The 19836-nt window shown below is 48.8% G+C and overlaps 1 protein-coding gene across 4 annotated transcripts in view; it reads right to left on the bottom strand.

Moving 5' to 3' along the window:
- WDR62 (WD repeat domain 62) overlaps nt 1-19836 on the bottom strand; it is a 51742-nt gene that overhangs the window by 16682 nt on the left and 15224 nt on the right. For all 4 annotated transcript variants that reach the window (XR_008382917.1, XM_053603932.1, XM_053603931.1 and 1 more), the window contains exons 9-19: nt 19183-19372; nt 13215-13352; nt 11525-11703; nt 9485-9576; nt 6939-7064; nt 4420-4487; nt 4223-4344; nt 3414-3489; nt 536-647; nt 380-443; nt 20-148 (exon numbers count right to left, since the gene is read on the bottom strand). Coding sequence is in view for 3 of the 4 variants with exons in the window: in XM_053603932.1 (XP_053459907.1) it covers nt 20-148; nt 380-443; nt 536-647; nt 3414-3489; nt 4223-4344; nt 4420-4487; nt 6939-7064; nt 9485-9576; nt 11525-11703; nt 13215-13352; nt 19183-19372 (1296 nt within the window). In the remaining variant the exon portion in view is untranslated. The remainder of the gene's footprint in view (nt 1-19; nt 149-379; nt 444-535; nt 648-3413; nt 3490-4222; nt 4345-4419; nt 4488-6938; nt 7065-9484; nt 9577-11524; nt 11704-13214; nt 13353-19182; nt 19373-19836) is intronic.

Consider the following 19836-nt stretch of genomic DNA (forward strand, 5'->3'; position numbering starts at 1 on the left):
GGATGGGGGATGCCAGGACCTGGGGTGGTTGCTCCACTTCCTGCCCTTGGTGGGCTGCTGCTGCTGCTGGTCCCGGTGGTCGATCTCCAGCAAGTGCTGCTTCATGCAGCTGGTGATCTCGGGGCCCAGGTGCCAGATGAAGACGCAGCTGCAGAGGCCAAGGAGAGATGCGGGAAGGGGAGGAGGAGTGAACACAGGAGGGAGTTGTGAGACCCCGTGCAGTCAAGGCCCCATGCCCCAGACCCTCCTCCAGGATCTGCAGATCTATCAGAGCCTTGCACGGTGGTCACGGTGTCTGAGCCCCTCATCTTCTCACTTTATGTGTCCCACCCACTCCCAGAGGAAGACCCAGCCAGGGCAGCCTCCAGGCTGGTCCCACCTGTCTCCAGATACTGTGATCAAGTGACGACAGTCATAGGTGAACTTCATGCCGGTGATGATTTCTGCAAACAAAGCAGAGAAGATGCCCTTGTCTTCTGAATCACAGGCTGTGCGGGCGGGTAGGGAGGTGTCCCAAGCAGAGAGGCACTCCCACCTGAATGGCCAAACATCTTGGCAATGCACTCGCCCGAGTAAAAGTCAATGACTGAGATGCTTTTGTCAGAGCAGCTTGTGGCCAGAAAGGTGCCGGAGGGGTCCACCTGGACCTGACAGGAAAGAAACCTACATGTCACTCAGGCTGCCTATATATTCCCGACTGAGTTTGGTCTGGAACCAGACCTCAGTGACTGGGCTCACCTTGTGCTAGATGCACGGTACATGGAATTATTCCAGGGAACGTTCACCACACCCACCCTGGTAGGGGAGGAACCCCTGGCTCCATTTTATGGGTGAAGAAATTAATCACTACCACAATAGTACCCTGTTTCCCCGAAAATAAGACATTCTCCGAAAATAAGACCTACTTACAGGAAAGATAAGACGTCCCCTGAAAATAAGACCTAGCGCATCTTTGGGAGCACACCTTAAAATAAGACACTGTCTTATTTTCAGGGGAACAGGGTAACAATGGGAGCCAGGCCTTGTGCTGAGCACTGTATGGGTAAAAACTTAATTGTTCCATACAGCCACCTCATGAAAGAAGTTGTCTTGGCAGCGGCTGTAGCTCAGCGGGTAGGGTGCTGGCCATATACACTGAAGCTGGCAGTTCAAACCCAGCCCAGGCCAGCTAAAACAATGACAACTGCAACAAAGGAATAGCCGGGCGTTGCAGCGGGTGCCTGTAGTCCCAGCTACTTGGGAGGCTGAGGCAAGAGAATGGTTTAAGCCCAAGAGTTTGAGGTTGCTGTGGGCTGTGACGCCATGGCACCCTACCCAGGGCAATAGCTTGAGACTCTGTCTTAAAAAAAAAAGAAAAAAAAGAAAGAAGCTGTCTTTATGTGCATTTTACAGATGATAAAATAGGCTCAAGAGACGATGCTTGCCTAAGATCACATAGGCAGCCCTAGGCAAGCTGGGGTTTGACCTCGGAGCCTGAACTCACAACTCTTCTAGTCCAGAGAAGGTTACCATCTTGTCTTCAGTAACACATGTCTGATAGGGGCAAACCAGGAGAGGAGTTGCTGCCTCTCTGATTCTGCCCACTATCTCCTGTTGTTCTCTAAGGAACCAATTTAAATGTACCCAATTTGGGGAAGGGATCCGTAGATAAAGGTAAAGCAGGCAGGACGCAGTGGCTTATCAGTGATCCCAGAACTTTGAGAGCCCAGGAGTTTACAAGCAGCCTGGGCAACAGAGCAAGACCCTATCTCTACAAAAAATTAAAAATAAAAAGGCCAGGCATGGCAGTGCACGCCTGTAGTCCCAGTTACTTGGGAGGCTGAGGTGGGAGGATGGCTCGAGCCCAGGAATTTGAGGTTACAATAAGCTCTGTCAATACCACTGTACTCCAGCATGGGCTACAGAGCGAGACCCCATCTTTTATTTTATTTAATTAATTTATTTTGTAGAGACAGTATCACTCTGTCACCTTGGGTAGGTGCCATGATGTCACAACTCACAGCAATCTCAAACTCTTGGGCTCGAGTGATCCTCCTGCCTCAGCCTCCCAAGTAGCTGAGACTACAGGGGCCTGCCACAATACCTGGCTAGTTTTTCTATTTTTCTCATTCTTGTTCAGGTTGGTCTCAAACTCCTAAGCTCAAGGGATCTTCCCAACTTGCCCTCCTGTAGTGCTAGGATTACAGGTGTGACCACTGGCCTGGCCTCTGTCTCTTATTTATTTATGTTTTTTTGAGACAGAGCCTCAAGCTATCACCCTGGGTAGGAGTGCCATGGCGTCGCAGCTCACAGCAACCTGGGCTTAAGCGATTCTCTTGCCTCAGCCTCCCAAGTAGCTGGGACTACAGGCGCCCACCACAATGCCCGGCTATTTTTTGGTTGAAGTTATCATTATTGTTTGGCAGGCCCAGGCTGGATTCCAACCCGCCAGCTGTGGTGTATGTGGCTGGTACCCTAGCCGCTTGAGCTATAGGCGCCAAGCCCTCTGTCTCTTATTTCAAAAAGGAAGGTATGGCTCGGTGCCTCAAGCGGCTAAGGCACCAGCCACATACAACTGAGCTGGCGGGTTTGAATTCAGCCCGGGCCCGCTAAACAACGATGGCTACAACCAAAAAATAGCCGGGCCTTGTGACAGGCACCTGTAGTCCCAGCTACTTGGGAGGCGTAGGCAGGAGAATCGCTTGAGCCCAGAAGTTGGAGGTTGCTGTCAGCTGTGATGCTACGGCACTCTACCCAGGGTGACAGCTTGAGGCTCTGTCTCAAAAAAAAAGGAAGGTAGGCTGGGCTCATTGGCTCACGCCTATAATCCTAGCACTCTGGGAGGCCGAGGCAGGTGAATTGCCTGAGCTCACGAGTTCAAGATCAGCCTGAGCAAGAGCAAGACATTATCTCTAAAAATAGCCGGGCACTGTGGTGGCCCTGTAGTTCCAGATACTTGCGAGGCTGAGGCCAGAGAATTCCTTAAGCCTAAGAGTTTGAGGTTGCTGTAAGCTGTGACACTGAGGGCTCTCAACTGAGGGTGACAAAATGACACTGTCCCAAAAAAAAAAATAAAAAAGCTGGGCATTGTGGTGGGTGCCTGTAGTCCCACCTACTTGGGAGGCTGAGACAAGAGGATCACTTGAGCCCAGGTATTTGAGGTTGCTGTGAAGTATGATACCACGACACTCTACCAAGGGAGAAAAAGTGAGACTCTTATCTGAAAAAAAAAAAAAAAAAAAAGGAAGGTAAAGCAGTCAGGGCACCCTCCCAAACATCCTCGGTTAACCGGGCCTCAGTGGGTGCTGGCCAGTGTGTGGACCTTTGATTAAGCACCAGGGACACAGGTCTCAGGTGGCTGGTCAGGGCAGCAGACAGACAGGGGCCCTGTGTATGGGTGTCTGCGTGAGGTTTCCTCTCAGGCTGCTTCTCACCTTCAGCAGGGAGCCTTCATCTCCCTGGGAGCCCCTGTAGCACTTCTTCTGCTTTCCACTCACGGTGTTGTATATCCTGGGGGAAGGGGCAATCACAGCCATCAGGGCCCTGCTCACCCTTTCCCTATTGTCCTCTGGTTCCTGTCGCCTTCCTTTTCCCTGGAAGTCCCCTGCTACCTCTTGTCCCCATCTAATGCCTGGGCTGAAATCTGAGTTTCCTGCATTCCCTGAGCCCCTAGCAGGGCTGGAAGGTGCCAGGGTCATGGCAGTGAAACCACACAAACTTAATGGCTGCCACCCCATCACAGTGAGCCAGCGAAGGAGACGGAGAGGTTCCCTGCATGGTCTGCCTTGTGCACTCTCTGCCTGCCCCTGCTCACTCCTGCATAGCCTCCCCAGACTCAGCTCAGATGTCCCTTCCTCCAGCTTGATCCCCAGAGGGTTGGGGGTCTCCATAGGGCCCCCACAGGGCTCTCTCTGTCCCAATCCTGACCACTCTGTACTGTCACTGTCTGGTCCCCTTCACTGGACTGTGAACTCTGTGAAGGAGAGTCTGGGGCTGCCCCGGCCACTGCCATGACCCTGGCACCTTCCAGCCCTGCTAGGGGTTCAGGGAATGCAGGTGAATGAATCTCTCAGTCACCCCACAAAGGCTCCTAGGAGAGCCCAGGTTCTAAGAAACATCTGCTGGGTCCCTCCATCCCTCCCACCTTCTCAGGGACTGATGAGCAGGAGGAGGAAAGCAGACAGGCCATACCAGCCTGTTCAGAAACCAGGTGGGCCAATAAGGGCCCAGGGCCATTCCTCACCTCACATTACGGTCCTGGCAGGCCACGGCCACGTACTTCTGGGTGATGTCAATGTCCATGTCATACAAGGTGGTTTTCTCTGCCACATGGTGGGTACGGACAAAGTGTAGTCCATCTGAGGCCTGGTAGGACAAGCAGGACCTTTAGAGGACAAGCCCCCTCACCCCAGCCCCCAAGGAGGACATACCCCACCATACCCGCTGGGCACTGCGGAAGTAGATGCTCTTGTCGGCCCCACAGCTGATCATCTGGATGTCTCTGTTGCCTGGGGGAGGAGGAGGTAAGTAAGGCATTACTCAGGACTGGACCACAATCTCAGGGGACCCTAGCTAGGGAACTGCATTGCAAGGGCAATCAGACAACTTTGCTAGGATCAAGGAGGGCTTCTGGAGGAGGTGCAGTGGGTGCTGGGTCCAGATGGGAGCTGTCTATGTGAGGAGCCACTGATGGAGTACAGAGCAAGGGCATATAGGTAAACGAAGCCAGGGGCACTGAAGAAATGCCATCTCCAATATGGGACTTGCATGGGTGACCCGAGCAGCAGCACTGAGACGGAAACAAGTCAAGACAGGCAGGCAGGCTCATGCCAGCAAGAAAATCAGAACATCCACAGGTGCCCTTGGCCAGGCCCTGAGCACATGCCTGAGCTTCTAGAATGTTCACCATCTACCCCTCTGTACATGTGAACATGGGCTCAGAGGCACAGAGTCTCTGGGCCAGGACTGAACCCAGGCAGTCTCTGGCGCCAGAAGCAAAGCTGTCAAATATTCAGCTCTGGCCCTGCTCCCCACTTCCTGTCTGTACACTGGGCCCCAAAATAGGCTGTCCCATGGTAAGCACCATAAAGCATGGTAAGCACTCTTGCTTTTGTTATTTGCCATTTTCTTTTAACTTTTTTTTTTTTTGCAGTTTCTGGCCAGGGCTGGGTTTGAACCCGCCACCTCCAGCATATGGGACCGGCGTCCCACTCCTTTGAGCCACAGGCACCACCCCAATTTGCCATTTTTAATTTTTTGAGACACAGCCTCATTCTGTCACCCAGGAGAGGATGCTGTAGCATCATCATAGCTCACAGCAACCTCCAACTCTTGGATTCAAGCGATCCTCTTGCCTCAGTTTTTCTATTTTTAGTAGAGACAGGGTCTCACTTTTTGCTCAGGCTGGTCTTGAACTTGTGAGCTCAAGCAATCCACCCGCCTCGGCCTCCCAGAGTGCTAGGATTACAAGTGTGAGCCACCATGCTCTGCCGGCTTCACGTTCTTTAGAAGGTGATCCTAAGTACGATTCTTGGGCTAATCATTACCTCGCCTGGATTGAGACCATTCACTAAGGGTAAGGTCACTGCTACCCAAGTCAAGCTATTAGATTAGATTTACTGATTTATTCCAACTAACTATATCCCATGGAATGGGATTATTCGAACAGTTTTTAAAGATGTCTGAGAAGGGCGGCGCCTGTGGCTCAGTGGGTAGGGCGCTGGCCCCATATACCAAGGGTGGCAGGTTCAAACCCAGCCCCGGCCAAAAAAAACTGGAAAAAAAAAAAAAGTCTGAGAATGTTGTAAATCTCATTCATGAGATTCTATGTAAAAAATAATTGTTCATAGTAACTTACAGTCAGTGAATGTACTCTCGCTACAAATACTCTTTGAATATAGTTTGAACATGTTCTTGGGTTTTGATGAGTTAAACCCCCACAGGCCTGCCTCCCCTCCCCTTAGGGCCAAGGATCTATCTCTCTGCTGACTCCTTCCAGCCTCACAGGAATCCCTTCCATTTTCTGGCTGAGCGTGGGATTTAGAGGACAGCCTTAGGCAAGGTCCCAGAAGCTGCATTTCCCAGCTCTGCGGCTCTAATGCAACCGGGTATGAAGGGGCTACCAGCTGGGAGGAGTCCATGCTGCTGCGAGGAGGCACAGAAGTAGCCTCCAGCAATCCTTGAAACCATCTGTTTTCCTGCCCAGGTTAGCAGTGTACATCTCACCCTGCCACAGGATCGGCACCCGGATTTCCTTTTGAGGACCCATACTCTCCTAATGTCAGTCCTCCTAGATCGGGGCAGAGGAAGGTGTGGACAAGGGAGACATCAGTCAGAATTGTCTCAAGGGGCTTGGTGCCTGTAGCTCAGAGACTAGGGCGCCAGCCACATACACCAGAGCTGGCAGGTTCGAATCCAGCCCAGACCTGCCAAATAACAATGACAACTATAACCAAAAAATAGCCGGTGGGTGTGGTGGGTGCCTGTGGTCCCAGCTACTCGGGAGGCTGAGGCAAGAGAATTGCTTAAGCCCAGGAGTTTGAGGTTGCTGTGAGCTGTGATGCCACAGCACTCTACCCAGGACAACATAGTGAGACTCTATCTCAAAAAAAAAAAAAAGAACTGTCTCAAGAACACACTCCAAAGCCCTAGCCTCAGTAACTACTTCTGGGAAGGGCAGGTGCTTCCAGTCAGGACAAGGGAGGTCAGTCCCCAATTCTGCCAAAATCGACCGAAAGGAGAAATGTCTTTCCAGGGGCACAATGGCACCCAAGATCCTGCCAAAAGAAAAAGGCAATGCTGAAAAATCTCAAAAGATTCAACCTTCGACCTTTGGATCCAGCTGGGTCTGAATCCAGAGTTCGCCTCTCCCTTTCCTGGCTAAGTAGGGAGTATTTGCTTGCTTAGAAGCAAAGGAGCCTGTGGGATGAGGCGCAAGGAGGGTGAGGAAAGGGGCTCACCAGCAAACTTAATGGCTGTGATGGAGGAGGAGTGGTCGTCCAGGGTCTGCTCCAGGTTGTAGTTCTTCTCTACATTCAGCACGTGGATCAGCCGGTCCCGACTGGCCGAGGCCAGCAAGGTCAGCCCTGTGAGTGGAGAGGATGGGCCTGAGTTCCCAGAAGGCTGCTTGGACAGTGCTTGGAAGTGCTACCGAGCTTCCCAGGCTTTGGAGAAGGGCTCTTTGGTTCTAAAACTGTATCCAGTTCGCCCCAAATGCAGTAGTAAGAGTGTGGTCTTTTGCAGAGCCCCCAAACCTTGGCATTTCACATTCCTCACTACCAGTTCAGGGGGATGAATCTTGACATACACATGGATACTCACCCATGCACGCCCACTGCAGACATTCTAGCAGAGCCCAAAGCTCTTTCCTGCTGAGTCTATCTCCTTGGCAAGCCAGGTGAAGTCTGCCCTACCTCTTAGCTTCATCCCAAATCACTTCCCCCTCACTCTCTGAGCTCTGGCTACTGGGCTTTGTGCAGACCTTGTTGACTGCCGGCTGCTGTACTTCCTTCTGCTCCTGGCCTGCCCTACTGCACCCTCAGATAAAGCCTACTGTGATCTCCTGATATGTCTGAGGCCTAACAACACAACCTGAGGTGGAGAGGAGCTCAGGAAAGGTGTACCAGGTAATGAGAGATTCAAAGAAAATTCAGTGGGGCAGAGGGTATGGGGACGGAAGACTAAAAGAACAGCATGGGGATCATGTAACAGATCAGGACATAGCTTCACTCTGCTATCTTACTGCCAAGAAGTCTATCATCTGAATCAAATCATGAGAACAAACCCACATTGAGAGAGATTCTACAAAATGGCCTGCACTCTGCAGAAAGCCAAAGTCAAGAAGACAAATTAGGACTGTGGAAATATTCTCCCAAAGGTAACAAAGGAGCCATGACACAACCGAAGTGTGAACCTGGATTAGAGAAAGGTGCTGTTAAAGTGAGAGGGGCTCAGCAGTGTACCCAGAACGACTGGGAGAGGTTCAGGCCAAGTTTAATGAAAGGGGACAGAGACTCATCTGGGCAAAGATGGTGGCTGCACTGAGGGTAGCTGGGGGCTTGTTTTTATCTTGGGTGTAGGGAGAGGAAGATTCCACTGATTGCTTCCCAGAGGAACTCTTGAGGCAGGACCAAATAGGCCTTTTGTTCTGGAAAGGGAAGAGGGGGAAGGTTTTAGGCCCTTAACATGAAGAACAATATTGGGACAACAAGCAAAATTTGAGTAAGAACCACAGCATAGATAACAGTACAGTGAAATGCCATGTACATGGATGTCCTTGTTTCTAGGAAATGCTCATGGAAACATTTAGGCGTGCAGGGGCATCACGTCTGCAATGTACTCTAAGTAGTCTAGCAAAGGAAAGAAGATAATAACGTATATGCATCATTTTACTGTGTATGCGAGTATGTGTATATACATGCACGCACATACACAGAAAAGGAGGATGTGATATTCCGAAGTACCTATTTGGTCTTCATCCATTTCCTAGTACACAACTCCTAAAAGCCTTGAAATCTCCAAAGTGGGAAGTGTCTTTTTTTTTGAGACAGTTTCACTTTGTCTCCCTCAGTAGAGTGCGGTGGCATCACAGCTCACAGCAAAGTCAAACTCTTGGGCTTGTGGTTGCCATTGGAAGGGAAGGGCAGTCTTGTGGGACTGAGCCCCCACCTTGTAGGATCTGACACTATTTAGAGGGAGAAAGTGTGGGAACTGAACTGGAGGACACTCAGTGGGTGTCTCATGCAGAGCTGACAGCTTCTCGATGTGTGGGCAAAGATGCTTACGCACCTGCTGTCAGAGTGTGTTGTGAAAGAATAGCAGGAGTTTGTTCCTAGATTCTCAGAGAAGGAAAGTAGATAAAGTCATATACACAGTTACAGGGTCAGACAAGTTAAAAGATAACAACTTGAGGAATCAGGGTAAAGGGTATATGGGATATATATGTATATATCTATCTTACTCTGGTGCCCTGGGTAAAGTGTCCTGGTGTCACAGCTCACAGCAACCTCAAACTCCGGGGCTCAAGCGATCCTCTTGCCTCACCCTCCCAAGTAGCTGGAACTACATGTGTCTGCAACAATGCCCGGCTAGTTTTTCTATTTTTTGTAGAGATGGGGTCTGGCTTTTGCTCAGGCTGGTCTTGAACTCCTAAAATCAAGGGATCCACTGCCTCGGCCTCCCAGAATACTAGGATTCATTACAATATTCTTGGAATTTTTCTGGAGGGTTCAAACTTTTTTAAAAGAATGCCTATCAATCTGTTTCCTTGAGTGGAGGATGAGCTCCTTCCTACATTCACCTCTGTAGCGTGGGCACCATGGGGCTGCTGGTGAGGCGGGGCCAGAGTGAGCCAGTCCGGCTGAGCCCTGCCTGTGGGTGTCTTGCTTTCTGAAGTCCCAGCCACCCTGGTCCCAGGGTCCGATAACAGCATCCCTCACTGAACACAAGACTCACAGCTGTCACCCACATTTCCCCCAGAAATCAACTGCCCCAGCTGTGGTCTCACCTGTCTCAGGCTTGGAGTATTCGAGGCACAGCACCTCGGCATCATGGGCCTCCACCTTGACCAGCTCATCCATGAAGTGCAGTTCGTGGATCCTGGGAGACACACATTGACCGCTATTCTCTTTGGGGTCCCACAGCCCAGCCCCAGGTGCTCTGCTGCTGCTAGGAAATGTCAGAATGGCCAGGCAGGCAGTATGGGAACCCTGTATCCCTGGCAGACAGCTTAGAGATGCACAACCACTTCTCATCTAGGAACCTGCCATCATACAGGGAGCAGCCCCTGTGGTTCCCGGGCCAGAACATGCCCCCAGGGATCTAGGCTAGTCCTCTGGGGGAATCACACAGGGCTGCCATCAGAGGTGGTCCCTGGGGGTGGGGACATTGCCAAAATGTCTTCCCAGCTTCCCATCATGGCTCTCCCAGCATCCTGCCAGCACCCCTACCTGAGGCCTCACTGTGTGGCAGCTAGTTAGGGGCAGGGGTGGGGTGAGGGGAAGGTTACAGTCGGGGAATAGGACTTACGGATGAGAACATTTGATTCTAGTCCCTCATTCTAGACCTTCTTCATTCTCCTCAAATGAAATCAGTCAGCAGGTCACCCTAGCTCCTGTACTCACACCCTGCAATCTTAGCTCAGACATCTGGCCTCTTTTTATCTCAGTTAACCCATCAGAAAAGTGGAGCTAAAAACAGCGCTTACATCAGAGGATATAGAGCTCAGGCCAGCGCATGTCATGGGAAGAGTGCTGTGCCCATGCCCGCTTTTGTGACTGTGGAGCCACTCCTGGCAGAGCCCCGTCAACATGAGCACTGACACGGTGAGTTGGCCTCATTCAGTGACTGATACTAAAAGACAGTTGCTAGGGCGGCGCCTGTGGCTCAGTCGGTAAGGTGCCGGCCCCATATACCGAGGGTGGCGGGTTCAAACCCGGCCCCGGCTGAACTGCAACCAGAAAAGTAGCCGGGCATTGTGGCGGACGCCTGTAGTCCCAGCTGCTCGGGAGGCTGAGGCAAGAGAATCGCTTAGGCCCAGGAGTTGGAGGTTGCTGTGAGCTGTGTGAGGCCACGGCACTCTACCGAGGGCCATAAAGTGAGACTCTGTCTCTACAAAAAAAAAAAAAAAAAAAAAAAAAAAAAAAGACAGTTGCTAATTTTTAGAAATCACAGAATTCCACAGGAAAAAACTAGACAATTCTTCTTGGACAATGGAAAGATATGACAACTTGGAGAGGGTGTTCTGGTGCTGTGTGGTGGCCTCCCCTCTGTGGGACACACGCTTTTCAGTTCCTGCCCGTCTCTTCCAGTGTCTCAACAGCTCCAACATCCAAGTGGTCAAAGCTGTCATTTGTCATCTTATACCTGGTCCCAGTGACAAGGCTTTTTTTGATTTTGGAGACAAAGTCTCACTTTGTCACTCTGGATAGAGTGCTGTGGCATCATAGCTCACAGCAACCTCAAACTCTTGGGCTCAAGAGATCCTCCTGCCTCAGCCTCTTGAGTAGCTGGGACTACAGGCATCTGCCACAATGGCTGGCTCATTTTTCTATTTTAGTAGGGCTGGTCTCAAACTCCTGGGCTCAAGCGATCCACCTGCCTCAGCCTCCCAGGGTGCTGGGACTATAGGCATCCAGCCTTATTACCAGCCCAGTAGATGTTCTGCCAGCATCTACTGGGCTGGTAACAAGGAGGGGGTAGGATAAGCAGCACGAGACCTCAAAATTTCCACCCTCCTGGCCCCTCTCCCATACCTACTAGAACCCTATCTAGCTGGCATCTTCATTGACAGTTCAGCATTGGTACCATGTGGCTGATGAAAGAGTTACTCTTTCCTATAGTCATGTGAGTTTGCCTGTCCCCTTTGTAGGGGAAATTTACAAACCTCAGCTGCTAAGCTCTTAGGAGTTACCCTGATCTCAGCCCATCTGGAAGCCCATTCTCAGCTTAAGCTCCCAGGGACAGGTGGTTACTGAATTGCTATTCACAGTCCCTCCTTCCTGATGGACTAGGAGGTATACACTGGACACGGCCAGGGCCTACTTGCCTTAGATTTCCACTTCGGTCACCTGAAGCCAAATGCTGGCCATCAGGACTGACCTGCATGACTCGAACCCCAGCTTTCACATCGACGGGCGTCCCATTCTTGTTCCCCCGGTCTGGGAAGTGTGACATGTCCTGCAGATGCTGGATGTCATTTTCCACATACACTACCTTCAGCAGGGTCTACAGGAGGGAGAGGGCTGAGGTCAGTGCTGCGAGGACCTCAGAAGCCCCTCTAAGATTCTGTGCCTCCCCATGGCCCTTCTCCCCTTCTTCATTAGCAACACAACTTCAGTTCTGAGCTGGTAGTTTCACCAATCAGAATGATAATTATGCTTCCCTGACTTCCTTGCAGCTAAATGAAGATATGTGAATAATAAATTCTGGGCAACGAGACGTAAAGCAAACACACACTCTTTTCTCTCTTTTCTCTATCCTGATGCCTGGAACCTAGACGGGATAGCTGGAGCTCCAGCAGTGATAATGCATCATGAGGACAAAGGCCACTCCCTCAAAGAACAGAATAGAGAGGCAGAAGGCCCTTGAGTTGCTAAGTGCTTATTGTAGCTGCCAAAACAGCCTGGGCTGGTTACTCCAGACTACCTTTATGAGGAAGAAAACCAAACTTTTATCTCTTGTATTGAGTTTTTGTATTGTGTGCAGCAAAATATAATACATGTGTCATAGGTGCAGAAGAGAAGATGGTAACATTGGGTGGGAGTGGGAGTAATATGGGAATACTTGTGACTTGTGGAGCACCTGCTACACAGTCCTGTATCAAGGGCCTTTTTTGTTCCAGCCACACTGACCTCTTTCAGGTTTTCCAACTCACCGAGCTCTGTATAGGCTACTCCCTGAATGTGGAACCTCTCCCCCCATCTCTGAGCTCCTTCCAGTTCTCCATATCTCAGCTTAGTTTTATCTTTCTAGAAGCTGTTCCTGATGTCCCAGACAAGATCACATCATCTGGTTGTGTATCCTACTGACACCCTATGATTTTGTTTCGTGGTGCTTATTGAACTTGTGATTATCCATGATTTTTACAGTTATCAGTTCACTATCTGCTTCCCCACACTAGACTGCGTGTGCCACAAGGGCAAGAGATGGGTCCATCTTAGTCACTGCGGTGCCCCCAGCATGCAGCAAAGCACCTTGCACAGTCCTGAGAAGTATCTACAGAGGAAATGGATGCCTGACGCAGTTCTGAGCTCCCCAGGGAAGCTCCCTCGCTGCCCTAGCCATACAAACCAAAATTCTTCCCAGCTTCCCATCATGGCTCTCCCAGCGTCCTGCCAGCACCCCTACCTGAGGCCTCACTGCGTGGCAGCTAGTCAGACAGGGGAAGCCCCTGCCTGGCTTGGCCCATCAGGTGCTCTTCCAGGGAGTTCTGACTCAAGACTTAGGGAGCAATTTCATCTCTGCTGGGTGTGTCAGGCTGCCAGGAAGGGCTGTGTCCACACACACCTGGAGAGCAGGAGCTGACTGGCAGAGAATTAGAGAAGACAGACCATGTCATCTCAGAAAGAAAGGGAGAGAGAGAGAGAAACAAGAGGAAGGGACATGGAGAGTGAGCCACGTTGACCCCTAGTGAAGCCTAACGCCTAGGTTCCATAAGACTCCCTCCTGCCCCTGAATTCTAGCTTCAAGTACGTCTTGGTTTCTCCTGACAGATGCTTCACAATGAAGCCACTCACATTGCTGAAGATGTTTTTCTGCCAGTGACAATCGGGGGTGCTATCCATGTTCCAGAAGCGAATGGTGTTGTCTGAGGAACAAGTCAGAAAGGATCCCGAAGGCAGACAAGCTTTCTGGTCTTCAAACTCAGGATACACCTATAGTTCCCAGAGAATAAGGCAAAGCGTGATTCATTACGACCGCCTCAGTGGCAACACTATGATATAGGCTGGGTTTTGGTGGGAGAAAAAAGTAAGTTAAGATAAACAGGGACAATGCAATACCTTCTGTGTTAAAAATAAGAAAAAAAGAGAACACAAAAATGCAACTGGGTGTTGGCTCACGCCTGTATCCTAGCACTCTGTGAGCTGATGCGGGGGGATTGCTTGAGCTCAGGAGTTCAAGGGCAACCTAAGCAAGAGCAAGACCCTGTCTCTACTAAAAAATAGAAAAACTAGCTGCGTATCGTGGTGGGCGCCTGTAGTACTCCTTGGGAGGCTGAAGCAAAAGGATCGCTTGTGAGTCCAGGAGTTTGAGGGTGCTGGGAACTATGACACCATAGCACTCAACTCAGGGCAACACAGTGAGAATCTGCATAAAAAAAAAAAAAAAGAACACAAAATGTCCACATCCCACCTTTAGCCCAGACCTTAAACCTCCACAACTAAATTTTCTTTTTCTTTCTTTCTTTTTTTTTTTCTTGTTGAGACAGAGTTCAAGCTGTAGCCCTGGGTAGAGTGTTGTGGCATCATGGATCACAGGAATATCAAACTCTTGGGCTTATGCGATTCTCTTGCCTCATCTTCCCAAGTAGCTGGGATTACAAGGGCCCACCACAATGCCCGGCTATTTTTTGGTTGCAGTTGTCATTGTTGTTTTAGCTGGCCCGAGCTGGGTTCGAACCTGCCAGCCTCAGTGTATATGGCTGGTGCCCTACCCACTGAGCTACAGGTGCCATCCACAATTAAATTTTCAAGGAGTATGAGCAGCTCAGTCAAAAAATCACGTAAGTACAAAAGGAAACAAGGTACCATGAGTAAAAAGCAGCAGAAACAAGAGAATGTAGTGAGACTTCAAATATTAGAATTATAAGAATATAAAATAACTATGTTCAATACATGAAAAGAAATAAAAGATAACTTTGACGAGATTTAAAATATTTAGTCAACAAAAAATTATAATGATCAAACAAGCAGGGCTGAAAAAGAACAAAATAGAATTTCAGTGGGGTGCCTGTAACTCAATGGTTAGGGCGCCAGCCACATGCTCCGGGGCTGGTGGGTGTGAACCTGGCCCAGGCCTGCTAACCACCACCACCACCAACAAAAACTCCTTGGGAGGCTGAGGCAAGAGAACTGCTTGAGCCCAAGCTGTGAGCTGTGACGCCACGGCACTCTACCAAGAGTGACAAAGTGAGACTGTTTCAAAAAAAAAAAAAAAAAGAACTAATAATAGAAATAAAAAATAAACATATTAAAAACAAAGATGAGACAGTTAAAAAGAATATTAAGTAGGCTGGGTGTGGTGGCTCGTGCCTGTAATCCTAACACTCTGGGACGCTGAAGTCAGCAGATCCCTGGGAGGCTGAAGCCAGCAGATCCTTTGAGCTCAGCAGTTCCAGATCAGCCTGAGCAAGAGTGAGACCCCCCATCTCTACTGAAAATACAAAAAATTATGGCTCGGCGCCTATGGCTCAAGCAGCTAAGGCGCCAGCCACATACACCTGAGCTGGCGGGTTCAAATCCAGCCCGGGACCACCAAACAACAATGATGGCTGCAACCAAAAAATAGCCAGGCGGTGTGGCTGGCACCTGTAGTCCCAGCTACTTGGGAAGCGGAGGCGGGAGAATCGCTTGAGCCCAGGAGTTTGAGGTTGCTGTGAGCTATGATGCCATGGCACTCTACCCAGGGTGACAGCTTGAGGCTTTGTCTCAACAACAACAACAAAAAAATTGGGGGGGGGGCATTTTTGGAGGCACCTGGTAACCCCAATTACTTGAGAAGCTGAGGTAGGAGAATGGCTTGAACCCAGGAGTTTAAGGTTGTTGTGAGCTAAAGGTGATGCCTGGGCAACAAAGTAAGACTCTGTCTCCAAGAAAAAAAAAAGGAAATTTTTTTTTTTTTTTTTTGTAGAGACAGAGTCTCACTTTATGGCCCTTGGTAGAGTGCCGTGGCCTCACACAGCTCACAGCAACCTCCAACTCCTGGGCTTAAGCGATTTTCTTGCCTCAGCCTCCCAAGTAGCTGGGACTACAGGCGCCCGCCACAACGCCTGGCTATTTTTTGGTTGCGGTTTGGCCGGGGCCGGGCTTGAACCCGCCACCCTCGGTATATGGGGCCGGCGCCTTACCAATTGAGCCACAGGTGCCACCCCCCCCCCCCAAAAAAAGGAAATTTAAAAACAGAACTAAAGACATTATTTAAAATGAAGCTCAGGGGAACAAAGAGATAATATATCAAGAAATTTAAAAATATGGAAGGCTGGTTTCTGGGAAGGTGATAGCAGTAGCATAGATATTTTTAATCAAAAATGCCCACATAAAACCAACCAAATGGCAAAACCAAAGCCTCATAAACAAAGTTTATAGCAAAACTAGGTTGACAAAGTATCCCTATAACCCTCAAGACACAAGCAGGTAGTGACAAACCACTATCAGTCACCAGACCTACATGTTATCAACATGTACGTGGGATAAACAGAGAAGTAAGGAGGTTATTTGATAGACCCAAGAACTGGACAAATCAAAGTAACCAATGGGGACTCACTGGAAAGCACACTGGGCCAATCAGAAGAGCCGCTGAGACTGGGAGGTGCTATATTCTCTCCAGCGGTAGTTGAGTACAAGCAGTTGCCAGTGAGGCTACAGAGGCTGCAGCAGGCTGGGCCCCACAAACTCCTAAAACTAACCCATGAGGGTTCCCTTCCAGGGCAAAGCCCCACAATGAAGGGAAACTGAAAGTGGAAAAAAAGACTTCGATCACAACAGGGACAAGAGAGATAATGTAAAGAGGATACTCAGATAAAAGTAGAGATAGAACACATAAAATTTAAAAAATGTAATAACAGGATTTCCTTTTGGGTGGTCTGGAACCAGATAGTAGAGATGGCAGCACAACATAGTAAATGTACTAAATGCCACTGAGTTGTATGCTTCAAAGGAGTTAAAATGGTAAATGGTATGTTATCTATATATATTTATATATATATGTCCTCCCCCATAAATGGGTGTCCAGAAGAAAAGAATATAGTACATTAAGCTAATGTTCTAATCACATATAACTATTTTTATTTTATTTTATTTTTTTTTTGAGACAGAGTCTTACTTTGTCACCCTTAGTAGAGTGCAATGGCTGTCACAGCTCGCAGCAACTTCAAACTCTTGGGCTCAAGTGATCCTCTTGCCTTAGCCTCCCAAGTAGGGGGGACTACAGGCACCTGCTCGCCTATTTTTAGAGATGGGGTCTCACTCTTGCTCAGGCTGGTCTTGAACCCATGAGCTCAGGCAATCCACCCACCTTGTCCTCCCAGAGTGCTAGGATTATAGGCGTCAGCTACCATGCCTGGCCTATTTTTATTTTAGTTTTAAAAAATTATTATTTTTTTTTGAGGCAGAATCTCATTTGTTACCCTGGGTAAAGTGCTGTGGTATCATAGCTCACAGCAACCTCAAACTCCTGGGTGAAGTGATCCTCTTGCCTCAGCCTACCATGTAGCTGGGACTATAGGCACCCACCACAATGCCCAGCTATTCTTTTAGAGACCAGGTCTCACTCGTGTTTAGGCTGATCTTGAATTCCTGAGCTCAGGCAATCCACCTGCCTCAGCCTCCCAGAGTGTTAGGATTATAGGAGTGAGCCATCATGCCAGGCCTAATATAACTATTTTTAAAATTGGAGAGAACAGGCCAAGCATGGTGGCTCATGCCTGTAATCCTAGAACTCTGGAAGGGCAAGGTGGGTGGTGGGTTCAAACCCAGCCCCGGCCAAAAACTGCCAAAAAAAAAAAAGTATTAGTAAAACAACTGGTTACCTTTAGAGGGTAGGGAACCAATCTATTATTTTGAAATAAGAGGGAATAATGAAGAATTTATCCTGCCTTTCCTATATGAAGTATACCACTTGGTGACCAAATGGTAGTTGAGGGAAAGTGTCCCTTCATATAAGGAGTCAAACTAATAAAAAGAAATGATAGAATTGGAGATCACCATATTGCAACCCCCAATGAATAAGTAGATCTAGGCAGTGAGCATTAATAGCTGCTAATAATTGGCTTGGTGCCTTTAGCACAGTGGTTACAGCGCCAGCCACAAACATGGCGGGTTCGAACCTGGCCCAGGGCCAGCTAAACAACTGCAACAATAAAATAGCCGGGAGTTGTGGCTGGCACCTGTAGTCCCAGCTACTTGGGAGGCAAAGGCAAGAGAATCACTTAAGCTTAAGAGTTTGAGGTTGCTGTGAGCTGTGACACCACAGCACTCTACTGAGGGTGACACAGTGAGACTCTATCTCAAAAAAAAAAAAAAAAAAAAAAGAAGACAGAATACAGGAAAAGCAATTCTCAAATCAGGACTGGCTATGAATTTTCCAGAAATTTTTGTTGAGGAGATATATATATATATACATACTCCCCTTATAAACAACAAATGCAACAAAAAATGAACTGAAAGAATACATGAGAAGCTGCTAACAGAGGGGGAGTGGAGTGGGAGCAGGGCTGGGGGTAGAGAAGTCATCAATGCAGATGTTTTTTCTTTTGAGACAGAATCTTCCTATGTCGCCCTCAGTAGAGTGCTGTGGTGTCACAGCTCATAGCAACCTCAAATTCTTGGGCTTAAGAGATTATCTTGCCTCAGCCTCCCAAGTAGCTGGGACTACGGGTGCCCACCACAATGCCTGGCTATTTTTTTGTTGTAGTTGTCATTGTTGTTTGGCAGGCCCAGGCCACATTCAAACCCAGCAGCCTCCGTGTATGTGGCTGGCGCCGTAACCAGTGTGCTACGGGCGCCAAGCCATCATCAACGTAGACTTTAACATTATCTGTAACATTTCACCTTTTTCCTTCAGATTTTAAAACATTCAGATATATTTCATTTATAAAATTTAAGGGTTATCATAAAACATTACTATTAAGTAGAAACAGTGTTGTCAAGAAAAATGTCACACCCATGAAGGCAGATGAATTCAAGCAGTCCCAGGGCTGAATAGTGCCTATTCAAAAAGACAAGATTCTTTCTCCTGATCTTGAATTGGGCCACTGAAAACAATTTCCCTTAAGATAGACATACTCAGCAGTAAAAAATTTGCAGCCAAAAAAAAAAACAAAACAGGAGAACGAAAAATAAATCAGTAGAAAACAATTCCTTTCTCTGAGAGTTGTCTTACGTGCAAGAAGTACTTAGGATAGCTTTAGAGAATTTTTAAAAATCCACAAATTTAATCTTGGAAATGAAAACAAACAAACAAAAAAGGCAGTAAAATATACAAACAACCCTCCACAGCAAGCTCTCAGAGTGTGGGGAACCAGTTACCTGCCACAGGACCTTGGTTCTTGCTGTCCCTCCAAATAGTCTCATGCCCCACCCCCTCATTTCCTGCAGGTCTCTGCTCAATAGTCACATTACCAGAGAGTCCTTCCCTGACTACTGTCTTCTCTGACATAGTACCTCAGTCCCCCTTTACACACAGTCCTGCTGTGCTTAATTTTTTTCAGAGAAGTGTTGTTCTTGATGTTATTTATTGATGATGTTTCCAAGTTTACTTTCCCATCCAAATGTGAGCTCCACCAGGGCAGGAGTTTTTTCTATTTCCTTCTCAACTGTGTCCCCAGCAGCTAGAACAGGGACTAACACATACTGGGCGGGTGGGGGGTGGGGTCAATGAAAATCTTTGGCAGGAATTACTGAACCGATTGCCCAAACTCTGTGGAGGTTTCTTCCACCTAAGGCCCCAAGTGGCAGCTGAGCGGCAGCAGAGGGGAGAGGGGCTCACCTCCACGTTCCAGACGTAGGAGCTGTGGAAGAGCTCCGACCACATCTTGCTCACTTTGTTGATGTCTTTGACGTCCCAGATGTAGATGCTGTGGTCCTTATACACGCAGGACAGCCACTGGTGGATGGGGTCGAAGGTCAGTGCCACTGTATCTGGGTAAACGGCTTCTGCCTTCCTGCGGAAGAGGAAGCTAACAAGGCCACATGGGTCATCAATCACCATCAAGGTCACCGTAAGTAGTGATGGCCACCTCTAGTGACAGTGGAGCTGCCTTCTGCCTGGCAATGCCATCCCTGTGGTATTTGTGACCCTCCATCTCTCCTACTCCAATTCCATTTCTCCCTCTTCCCTCACTAGAAGTTGCAAACTGGAACCTTTTGCCTGGCCCGGAGAACATTTGGGTTGCAACTCCTATTAATATTTTTTTTCCCTCAGTCTAAATAATCCAAGCTCCTGTCTTCTCTCTGAGCCTGGGATATTGGGAACGTACCTCACACTTCTCTCTCCTTGGCCTCATCAGAACATGATCAAAACCCCCCATGTAAGGGGCTGGGGAGCTGTCCCCTGGCCTGAGGTCTCCTTACAAAGGCTACAGTTAGCCAAGCATTGACTTTGTACCAAGACGACAGTTTTAGCTGCAGTGAAGTCTCACAA

The sequence above is a fragment of the Nycticebus coucang genome, chromosome 10 (genome assembly GCF_027406575.1).
Source record: "Nycticebus coucang isolate mNycCou1 chromosome 10, mNycCou1.pri, whole genome shotgun sequence".
NCBI classification, from domain to species: Eukaryota; Metazoa; Chordata; class Mammalia; order Primates; family Lorisidae; genus Nycticebus; species Nycticebus coucang.